Source organism: Onychomys torridus, chromosome 14 (assembly GCF_903995425.1).
Source record: "Onychomys torridus chromosome 14, mOncTor1.1, whole genome shotgun sequence".
Lineage (NCBI taxonomy): Eukaryota > Metazoa > Chordata > Mammalia > Rodentia > Cricetidae > Onychomys > Onychomys torridus.
This window is the reverse complement of record NC_050456.1, coordinates 47,037,666-47,049,960: the sequence shown is the minus strand read 5'-3', so window position 1 is coordinate 47,049,960 and position 12,295 is coordinate 47,037,666. Positions and strand designations below refer to the sequence as shown.

Here is a 12,295-nt window from a genome sequence, read left to right as displayed (position 1 = left end):
CAGTAAATATTGCTAGTCACAGGCTACATTAACAGAATTTATTTGGAATCTTCATTATTTTTTAAAAATACTTTGAGATCATTAATACTGCATTTGAGCAGTCACATGAGAATATTCTGTTTAATACCTCCCAAGTGGGTAGAAAACTATGAACCTAAAAACTGTTTTGCTGTTTAGATGACACTTTTAAAATCTAATTAATTCAGTGGTTTTCAGTCTTTGTGCTGTTGGTTGATTCTACATGTAGACTCCCAAATTTCTTTGTCATTAAAAGGTAAACAAATATCAATACAGTAATGTTGCAATAATTTCAGACAAAATCACATAAAACTGATATCTAGGAGAATTTTCTGATTTGTTTAGGCTCTTAAAAGTAATATAACATAATTTTTTGGTATCAGTTAGTGTTGATTTAGACTATGGTGACAGCAAGTCAGATCAAACAGACTTCTGAGACTTAGATTTTGTTAGTTGAGTTGCTACATAACATAATCAACTGTTATTCAAAGAAAAAAAGGTGACAATATGAAGAATTTATAAAAAATAACATTACCAGGGGAAAAAAATCTCATAGGGAATAAAATATGGTATTAGTTCACTAATTTCCATAGGTTAACAAAATCACACTGCCTTTCAGACTCATATAATGAAGACCCCGAGTAATAAAAATTCTTTTATTTACATTTTTAGAGTGTGTGTATGTATGTGGTATGTATTCCACCTGTGCATGGTGCAGGATTGTTGATGTCAGATGTCTTTTCAACTTATATGGAGATAGGAATGCTCACTTGAATCCAGAGATCACTGATTTAGCTAGACTAGCCTGTCAGCTACTCTGGAGATCCTCTGTGTCTGTTCCCTGTATGCTGGAGTTGGAGGTGGGCTGCTATACCCTCCAGGTTTTAATGGGGATGCTAGGAATCAGAACTTTGGTCTTAACGATGGCAAAGAAAGCACTTTACCCAGTGAGCCATCTCCCTATACTGACTAATGTAAATTATTTTGTTCAAATAACAGAAAATTAAAAGAAATCCTAATTCTGAATTTTGTTTGAATGTAAGATTAGGTACTAATACATTAATGTAATATGGCTTTCATGAAAATATTTCAATTATATTTATTTAAGTGAATAAATTTTACCCAGCTAGATATTAAATTGTTTACATTTTATTTTTAAGCATAATAAAACAATTTCCTGGTAACTTCATGTACAAATTCTTTTTCCTACTACCAATCATAAAATTATCTTCTAATTTTTTGGCACAAGAGAATAGGTGACTATAATCTATATTACCTTGTAAACACGTTAAAATTCAGATGCTTGGAAAAGGAAAAGATAACAAAATCAGTCCTTAAAATATTCTCTCGTGAATACATTGAATTTTTGGATTTTCCCCATATTTAGTCTTGTCATTATTTTCTATTTCATACTTTTTCTTTTCCTCTTTTGGTTTTTACATATTTTGCTGTTCATCATAACTGAAAATTATCACTGAGCTAAATTGTAAATCATGTTCATTAAAGAAGAGAACTTCTCTTGTTACAGACTTATTCTTTTGTCAAACCATTTTTAGAAGAACATTATCATAGTAGAACTTGAATGCACTATATACTGCACACATTTCTTTAGAATTAACTTACCATTTCATTTCTTTGACTTACACACTATTTTATTTAGGGGCAATAAGAGATGAAAACCCCAATTTGTTACTAAAATTTTCTGCATTGCCACAAAGCAAAAGGAATAGCATTCATTCCAGTAAGAATTCACTATAAGAAAATGTTGATACAAAAGAAAATTTGTCCTGATGAAAATTAAACAATAAATTATTCCACCAAGTAAATATTTGCTGTAGAGAATTTCATTCGATGAACAATTGTGATATTTTAATATTTGACTGTCATCATTGGATTAGGAAGAGTGAACAACAACTACAACAAACCAAAACAGTATATTTTACACAGAGAATCTGTTCTTATAGATGGAAGAATCCTAAAGGATCAAAACTCAATCAAAGATAAAGTATGTGACACACACAGACATACACACACACACACACACACACACACACTCACTCACTCACTCACTCACTCACACACACTGTTAAATGTTTGATCCTATCATTACCTAGAGAAATGAGTGCTCATATGTAAATGGACAGAAAGAGTTTCATCTTAAATATTATTCAGTATTAAAACTTACAAACAAACAAATAAAACCCTATAGAATAAATTAGGTTTGATTCATTGCCATGATTAATTTTATTTTTATTTAATGTTTTGAGATGGTATTGCTATATAGCCTAGGATGGCTTGAACTCAAAATCCTCCTGACATACCCTCTTTAATATGGATTATAGATGTGTGCTACCATGGCTTTTTTGTTTATCCAGTGCTGGGGGTGGACCTCAAAATCTTGAACATCTTAGGCAAATCTTCTACTATTGAGCTATATCCCAAATCTTTCATTTAAGTTTCCACAAACAATCAGTTTGAATATAGCTGAAGAGAATTTTCTAAATATTTTGAACTCCTGTTGATGAATCATAACATTTAATTATACTTTATTATAATTTATAGTAGCCAGTTTTATTTTTAAGGGTGGTAAATACTGTCTACTGACTCATTATTCCTTTCTGACAACTAGGCACAGCCAATCAAACAGACACAGAACTCAGAAAATATTAAGCATCTTGCTTAATGTAGTAAGGCTTTTAATGAGAGACGTAAGCATTGGAATCCACATTCATTACTAAGGTCAAGTGCTCTTTCTAAAGCTGATCATTCAAGACTGTAGCTATTTCTGATACAAAGAAACATCATTTGCACATTATTTCTGTATATGACACATTTCATGCTTAATCAGAAACACAGGTGACTTCTCATAGAGTTGACTATTATCCACTAAACTATAAATTACAACCAGAAGGCAGTAAACACAGGAATGGCAAATTTTGAAAATGTACTTTCAGTTCTACACAAAATAGCACTCCTTGCATACTTCACAAATACCTACTAAACACATTCAAATCAAAATGTAGTATCTTTCCTTAGGAAAAAAACCTTGAAAATTAGTTACTTTTCTTTAATATGCTAATACAGTTAATATTACCATTAGAAAATTGAGAATCATGTTTTCATCTTCTTTTTTCTCCTAGATTTTTATGATGCAGAATTAAAATAAGTACTTAATTCAGAACAGAGTTAAGTGCTAAAATCTAGCATCATCTTGAAATTTAACTCAGGGGAAAATAGGATGGGCATAGGAAAGCCATGCTTAAAAACCACCACATTTGAAATCAGATGCTGAATATTGAATTATGGAAACCCACAATATAATGAGAACATTTGCAGAGAGTTGTTGATGGTGTCAAATGCTGTAAAAGTGATCATTATTGATGAATAAGACTTTTAAAATAAATGACTATGTAAGAAAAACTTAATTTTTGGCTTTCATTCATTCAATCTTCACATGGCTATTGAGATATAAGTCTTTAGGGAGATCTTATAATCTTCACTCTTTTTAAATAATACTCAAAATGGTAAATATTAATATTATATTAATATTTTTACTTCACATACGAATTTTATTTAAAAAAATTAGACAAGGGCAAAATTTTATTTTCTAGTTTTCTTCCTTCTTTCCTTCTTTCTTTCTTTCTTTCTTTCCTTCCTTCCTTCTTGTTTTTTTGAGACATATTCTCACTTTTTATCCTAGGCTGTTCTGAAACGTACTATATGGTCCACACTAGCTTCAAACTCCTATGATTCTCCTGCCTCATCTCTTGAGTGCTGGAATTACAGGCAAAAGATACCAGGCCAAGCTAATAATTGTAACTTTAATGCATATATTCTAGTATTGGGAAAATTTTATAAAAATATCTTTTTCTGCCGTGCGGCAGTGGCACAAGTCTTTAATCCCAGCACTTGGGAGGCAGAGCCAGGAGGATCTCTGTGAGTTCAAGGCCAGTCTGGTCTACAGAGTGAGAACCAGGAAAGGCATCAAAGCTACATAGATATCCTGTCTCGAAATAAACATAAAAACAACAACAACAACAAAAATCTTTTACTGGATTCAAAAGACAGTGCTTTATTTGAATTTATGATGAGTTTGAACATGTAAATACCAAGTAATAACAATATCAAAATCCATTTGCTCCATGAATAAGCACATTAATTTCATAAATGTTAAAACATTTTCATTTGAGAATTTTATTTTGGTGAAATTAGAAGTATAAGTGATTCTTGAAATTTTATTTGCTATCCTCTTTGTAATTAGATTTAGCCTAAAATACTATTCAAATATATTTATGGTATAGCACATTTATAATAATGGAAAAATATACTGTGGCTTTAGTAGTTTTGTATTTTTAGCTGTGAGATCTTGCTATGTGATAGATTATAACATCTTTTTTTTTCCCCCCAGACAGGGTTTCTCTGTGTAACATTCCTGGCTGTTCTGGAACTCACTTTGTAGACCAGGTTGGTCTTGAACTCACAGAGATCCACTTGCCTCTGCCTTCCAAGTGCTGGTATTAAAGGCATGCACAACCACCACCCAGCTAGATTAAAAAAGAAATCATACAGTGAACTTAAATTTTAGTTTTAAATATTTTCTGGACTTTACAAAAAGTTTAGCTTTTACACTCAGAATTTAATGTAGCCCAAATCATGCATCAATTTACTTAGTTAATATAGTAAAATGGGTAAGATTCTTTTGTGCATTTTAGGTCCTAAGAACTTCATATTTTCATCTAGTTTAAAATGTGACTGGTACCCTAGGAGCACTAACATACATTTTATGTCTCCAATGTTTTCATAGTTTTTCTTCTTTGAAGATTTACAACCTCAATTTTTAAATAACATTGTTACTTATTTTGACACCTATCTAAATACAATGACATACAAATGTAATAGTACCAACATGAAGATTTCCCTAAGAGTGTTCTATCATCTGTCATAAAATGTAAAACAAGACGCAATAATTTTATAAATAAATGTTATCAATAATTTTGAGATAATTTCTCATCAAATGAAATCATAACTCACAAAACTAATAGAAAAGTTGCAGTTAAGGGAGAAAGCTATACTTGCTTTTAAATCTCATGATAGAAAAAAAGGCCAGTTCGAAAAACTGTGAGACTCTTAGGGCAAATTTGCTATACAGCTTGATATCTAACACAATATCTTAGTAAATAAGAAAGATACTTTTGATAACAATATTAGTTTCTTCACAAACAGAACTTGAAAGAACAAGTGAGTGACTTCCCAGGGAGGAGATACTCCAGAAGGTAGGCATGACAGTACTTAAGCTTGCTCATTCCTTACACACAACACATGAGGCCGGAAACAGTGTCTAATCTGTCCTCCACCACAGTTCAGGGACAGATTATAAAAAATAAAAACTAAGAAACTCCCACCCTCTCCCAAAGGTTGGCATTAAAACTTTCTTTCTAACAAATTTAGTTTTGTTTCCAAATAATAGGCAGCAATATTCCAAGTTGAGTCTGTTTGAAAAATTTTTTGGAATGATATTAGAGCAGGTAGGTATCAAGCCTGAAGTTTAAAAGAAAAAAAAAAAAAACCCATTTGTCTTAGTATTTTGTTAATATTGCTGATTATTGGCCAAAAATACATTCATCCTCAGAAAATTTATTTTTATACCCATATTGGTAAGTTTCCTAAAAAGTAATCAGTCTACCACAAAGAAACCTAAGTTATAAAGTGGTATCTTTACCTGTGATGTAGGAGCAGGCATATTGTATGAAATGTCTACTATCCTAATAATATCTATTAAACAATGGGTGGTAGTTATCATATATTCCATCAATTTTTACCAGCATTTTGCATGCAATCCAACCTTGACAAGCAGGGGAACGTTTGATAGTTTTCTCGAATTCGAAGTAGAGAAACATAAGATGCAATGGCCTGCACTTACTTTTGGTGTGGGACAAGAAGCTGTAGAGAGGCGAGAAGTCGCCTGAGCCCGGGGCGATTCTGAAGGAGTAGTGCTGAGGGAGGCTGTGTCTCGTGGGAGCACCTGAACACCACGAGAAATGATGGAATCTGGAATCTGAACAGGAATGACTATAGTTTAACATTAGGAAAAGGCCACAGCATACAAAGTAAGTACTCACATCTTTTTCAGTGTTTGATGGATCTGTCATTCTTTGCTGTTAAGCTCTTATACAGTCGGTGTTACTTATTATATATAAGCACATGTAATATTTGATTCAGGCATTTTTTTAGATTTATAATTTTTTTCTAACAAACAATATATTATGAAAACACTTTAGTGACAAGTAGTCCAGCACTGTGGTGAGGAAGAAATATATGTTACTGAATAACTTACTTTGCCATTTAATACCTTGAATTCCTGGCAAGATACCCCTAGATTTTAAATTTCATTTTCTAACATTTCATCCTCTCTATTTCTAACTGACCTTTATGGACATCATGAACTAGCTATTTTGTGCTCCTTGACTTCCAGTTGTGTTCTTCCAGACGTCAGGGCCTGGCACAAGACCAAGGATTAGAAGAGCATAAGGTTTGGTATTTATTCCCCTCACTTCCCCAGGGGTTATATGTGTCTCTCAGTACCATAGCTCTGTTCGAGTATATATATATATATCCCCTTCTCTGTATAGCAATAGAGTTCCTGGAATTCTCAGGATCCCTTTTGTCAAAATTCAGCTAGGAACAGTGTTTTTGCTTATTAATCCCACAGAAACTCACATTGCCTTCCTGCTTTCTCTAAATTCAGTCTAAATATGTTTGCCCTTATTAAAAATCTCAATTACTTATTTAGTGTGCTATCTCACTTCTGCTAGGACCCTGATTGAATATATCATTTCCAGCAACATTTTCTTTATCTGAAAAAATGAGGATAATTGTAACATCTGGCTTCTTGGATTATTTTGATGGTTAAGCAAGATAATGTAAGCAAGATAAGTTACAGTTTATAATAGTAAATTTTGGCATTTTGAAATAGTAAATATTTAATAAATGTTGGCTATTAGGTTATATTTTTGAATATAGTGAAGATTGATATATTTGAATATCACTATTCTAAAAATTAAACAAAATGAAAATATGTAGATAATTTTAAATGTAAATATTATGTTATCAAATTTATTACTTTAAGCTATGAATAATTTAGTTATTTTGTGCTAGAGTGTTAGAGACAGATTACCAGTTTAAGAATGGGATCTTGAGGCTGTAAATATCTACTAACACTTTCTACCTGGGATCCCGAGAAGTCACACCAGGCTCTGAGTCAGCTAGGCAATATTCACTATCCGTCCCTTCCTTCATTATGGTTCTCCCATCAGCACTTAACTTTTAGATGCCTTCCCTCACCATCCCTCAATTACCTGGCATTCCTGCTGAGCAGGGGCCCAGCTTAACTCTTCCCTATGGGCCCTCCTAACTCCCTTCGAGCCCATCCCTATTCTTTTGTGTCAGCTGCTGACATGTAGAAACACTCTCTCACAGGGACATATGGTGGCAACATCAGGTTCGGGACTCAGGTAGGCAAGTCTTAGAATCCTTCCTGTCTTCTGTTATGATCTCTCCATCTTAATCCTGTAGCAGCATGCTTACAGGTGCCCTTCCTCCCACCCCAACACCGTCCAAGACTCCACCTCTTGGTATAGATCCTGAACCTGCCTCATCCTTTCATCCCTGTCTCTCCAGACACATCCTTTGTCCTACTGCAACCTACCTTCAGGAGCATCTTCTCTCTACCTCCAACTCCCTGGAGAATCCGGCCTCTAGGTGCAGACAGGAACCTCTTATCTCTTTCCCAAATTCCCTCTCAGCCTTTTCCCTTAGCATATATCTATTCCTCTGCCACCCAACAACTTGCAGAAGTCCTCTATACCAGGGAACACACATGTGTAAGATCCGGAGAGAACACCACCAACCAAAGAATAAAACATTCACTAAATAAAGACAAAAGCAGATATTAGCATCTAGAAACACCCCAATCATCATAACTCAGATTCCTAGACTTCAGTGCAAAAGTACTCTGAACACACAAAACAATGTGCTTTGATCAGGAAACAGTAATCTTACTATAGTAGGCCCTGAGATATTCAATATAGCTGAAGCATAAGACAATGATTTCAAATTAAGAGATAAATAAATCCCTTAAAGAAGTCTGTGAAAATACAAAGAAACAATGGAATGAAACAATAAAACCAGTTTAAGAAAGTAGAAATAGAATCACTAAAGAAAACCTAAACTGAAATAACAGGTAAGAAAAATGTATGAAATCAAACGAAAACTTCAGACATAAACCTGACCAACAGAATCCAAGACATAGAAGAGAGAATCTCGGCCATTGAAGACAAGGTAGAAGAAATGAAACACATCAAAGAAAACATTAAATGTAAAAAAAAAAAAATCAGGCACAAAACATTCAGGAAATCTGGACACCATGAAAGCACCAAATCCATAATAGAGATAACAGGGTGGTGGCGGCACACATCTATAATCCCAGCTCTCAGGAGGCAGAGGCAGGCTGATCTTTGTGAGTTCAAGGCCAGCCTGGTCTATAGAGCAAGTTGTAGGACAGCCATGGCTAGTTACATAGTGAAACCCTGTCTAAAGAAATTTAAAAAAGGAGTATATATGTATATATATATATATATATATATATATATATATATATATATATATATTAAAAAAGAATAGTAAAAATAGAGCAAGAAGAAACCCAGGTTAAAGGTACAGAAAGTATTTTCAACAAAATCATAGAAGAAAATTTCCTTAACCTAAAGAAGACAGTGCCTATTAAGGTACAAGAAGCACACATAGCACCAAATAAACAGGACCAGAAAAGAAATTCCCCATGACTAATAAATAAAACAAATTTAAAAAGGAAAAATAAAAATAAAAAGGAAATTAAAAACTTTTAAAATTAAATAAAAATGAAAACACAACATGGCCAAACCAAAGGGACACAATGAAGGCAGTTCTAAGAAGCAAATTCATATTATTAAATGCCTACATAAAAACCTGGGGAGAGCTCACACTAGCAACTTAGCAGCATAACTGAGAACTCTACTATAAAAAAGGGTAAATAACACTGAGAAAGAGTAGATGGCAAGAAAGAATTAAACTCTGGGCTAACAAACAAACAATACAAAGAATCATTGAAAGGAAAAGTTGGTTCTTTGAGAAAATCAATACAATGATAAACCCTTAGCTAAATTAACTAAAAGATTAAGACAGAATCTTCAACAGACGGCGTTGGTCAACCTGGATGGCTGCATGTAGAAGAATGCAAATAGGTCTACATTTATCACTCTGAACAATAAATAGTCAACTATGAATGGGTCAAGGACCTCAACATAAGACAGAATGAATACACTGAATCCGATAGAAGAGAAAATGGGGAACAGCCTTAAGTACCTTGGCACAGAAAAAGACTTTCTGAAGAGAACACTGATAGCAGAGGCATTAAGATCAACAATTAATAAATGTGACCTCATGAAACTGAAAAGCTCCTGCATGACAAGGGACACCATAATTCAGCAAAAGTGGAAGGCTACAGAATGGGAAAAGATCTTTACCAACTACATATCCCAAAGAGGGCTAATATCTACTAATATTTAAAATACATAAATATTGATGGGTGGTGGTGGTTCATGCCTTTAATCTCAGGACTTGGGAGGCAGAGGCAGGCGGATCTCTGTGAGTTCAAGGCCAACCTGGTCTACAAAGAGAATTCCAAGACAGTCAGGACTGTTACACAGAGAGACTTTGTCTGGGAAAACAAACAAACAAAACTATATTAAACTGGACATCAAGAAAATAAATAACCAATTCAAAGTGGGTTACAGATTAAACATAGTATGCTCAAAAAGAGGAACCACAAATGGCTGAGCATTTAAAAAAAAATACTCAACATTTTAAGTCAGTAGGAAAATGAAAATCAAAACTACTTTAAGATTTTACCTTACACCTGTCAGAATAAGACAAATGGCAGTTCATGTGTTATGATGTGGAATAACGAGAACATTCATCCATTGGTGGAGTGCACAGATGTACAGCCAGTATGGAAATCACTGTGGCAAGGTTCATTAAGAAGCTGGGAATAGATCTGCCTCAGGATCCAGCTATACAAGTCTTGGGAATATACACAAGGGACTCTACAGAGATATTTTCTCAACCATGCTCATTGCTGCTCTATTTATAACAGCCCAAATCTAGAAACAGACTAGATGTCTGTCAATGGAAGAATGGATAAAGAAAATGTGATATATTTATAGAGTGGAATATTACTCAGCTGTTAAAAAATGGAACCATGAAATTGGCAGGTAAATGGATGGAACTAGAAAAATCCGTGAGTGAGGTAACTCAGACCCCAAAAGACAAATATGGTATATATTCACTTATATGTGGATGCTGACTTTTAAGTCTTTGATAAGCAGAGCACAATCATATTACACAGACAGAGATCAGGTATAGAGTAATGGACTAGAGGGGATTGGATCACCCTAGGAAGGGGACAGAATAGATAGTTATGGATGAGGGGGAGGCTAGAATAAGAGGATCAAACGGAGGGGGAGGAAAGAGGGGTTTGAGTTTTATTAATAAGACTCTTTAAGATTCATGTTACATCTGGCGCCCAACGTTTGTGGTACGAATTCATGAAAAAGCCTCTTGCCTGTGGCCTTGTGAACCCTAGCTCAGGCCTGAGCTATACTCAGCCAGCTGTGGTGGCACATGCTGGTAGGATTTACTGAAGAAGGCAGAGGCAGGAGGATCCCGAGTTGAGGCCGACCTAGGAGAAGCTTCGGCCGGGGCCTAGACACAAACAGTGTCGGTGGGACCATGGAGGCAGTGACTGCTGCTTCGAGTTGCCGGCTGCTTCTCATCGTGTTGGTGACTTTGGTGATGCTGCTACCTGGAACAAAGAATTTACTGCTGCTTGTTCAGACAAGAATTGCCAGGACCAGCATGTTACAAGAAAGCATCGGCAAAGGTCAGTTTGGAAAAGTTTGGCAAGACAAATGGTGGGAAGAAATTGCTGTAAAGATTTTCTCTTCTAGGGAAGAACATTCATGGTCCCGAGAGACAGACATTTATCAGACTGTGATTACTCCAAACCACAGAGGAGGCACAAAAAAAAAAAAAAAAAAAAAAGGGAACCATGATCATGCCTAACAGTGACTTTGAAATCTCCAAAAGGATGATGGCACTCCACAATGATGATGCCACATGGACTGAGGTAAAGCCATTAACACCATGGAAAGATTGGCTTTGGACTACAAACTGCTCAGGACAATTTTTAGATGGCTAGCTGAGATGATCCAGCCTGACAGACTACTTGAACAAGGACTTGAAACAAGCCCTGCATTTTATTATGCAGTGGCTGGACAAATGATACAGGACTTGACAATTAACCCCAAAATTTTCTTTTCAGGATCCCCTAAAGATGGATGTAATTTTAAGAAAACGACGCCCACATCCCCAAAAGGTGGGATGGGAAGTTTTTGGTCGTTTAATGAGTTTTGGATATTGTCATTGTTTATGATGATTGGTTACAAGTTGTTAATTGTTAATGGTCAGGGAAAAAGCTGAACATGAAGATTAGATTCAGAGGTTTTGTTAAAAAAAAAGAAAAGGAAAAAGAGAAAATAGATATGAGGTAGATCACTGAATCTACCCTGAGAAAAAAGATAAAGAAATAATAGGATAAATGGGTAGATCACTGAATCTACTCTAAAAAGAAAAAGGAGAAGATATAAAAATGACAAAAGGTAGACTACTGAATCTATTATGAAAAGAAAGGATAGGGTAAGTAATGAAAAATTTTTGTCTGAATTTTATCAAATGTTACTGGACTGGACATTATTATAGATAATGGAGTTTTTCACCTGAATCTGTCAAATGCTAATGGACTAGACATCATTAATGTAATCTTGACTGTGTATATTTTATATACTTATTGGATATGATTTTTCTTGTATTAGTTATAACCTTTTTAAATTTTAGACAAAAACAGGGGAAATGTGGTGGGTATTGTGTTCCCTGAAATATTGTGTGTTCCCCGAAATAAACATATCTGGGGTCAGAGAACAGACAGCCACTAGAACAGAGCTAGAAATGGTGGCTAGAAAATGGGAAGAGTAAGCCATAGCAGAAGTTGGGCGGTGGTGGTACACACCTTTAATCCCAGCACTTGGGAGGCAGAGCTAGCCGGATCTCTGAGTTCAAGGCCACTTTAGAAACAGCTAAGCATGGTGACCCACGCCTTTAATCCCAGGGAGTGGGGGCAGAAAGA

General features: G+C 34.8%; 1 protein-coding gene across 21 annotated transcripts in view; it reads right to left on the bottom strand.

Moving 5' to 3' along the window:
• Gphn (gephyrin) overlaps positions 1 to 12,295 on the bottom strand; it is a 396,859-nt gene that overhangs the window by 178,018 nt on the left and 206,546 nt on the right. For 20 of the 21 annotated variants that reach the window (XM_036205531.1, XM_036205519.1, XM_036205528.1 and 17 more), the window contains one exon: positions 5,939 to 6,073. The exons of the other annotated variant lie outside the window; for it this stretch is intronic. In XM_036205531.1, the coding sequence (XP_036061424.1) occupies positions 5,939 to 6,073 (135 nt within the window). The remainder of the gene's footprint in view (positions 1 to 5,938; positions 6,074 to 12,295) is intronic. 21 annotated transcript variants of the gene reach the window in all.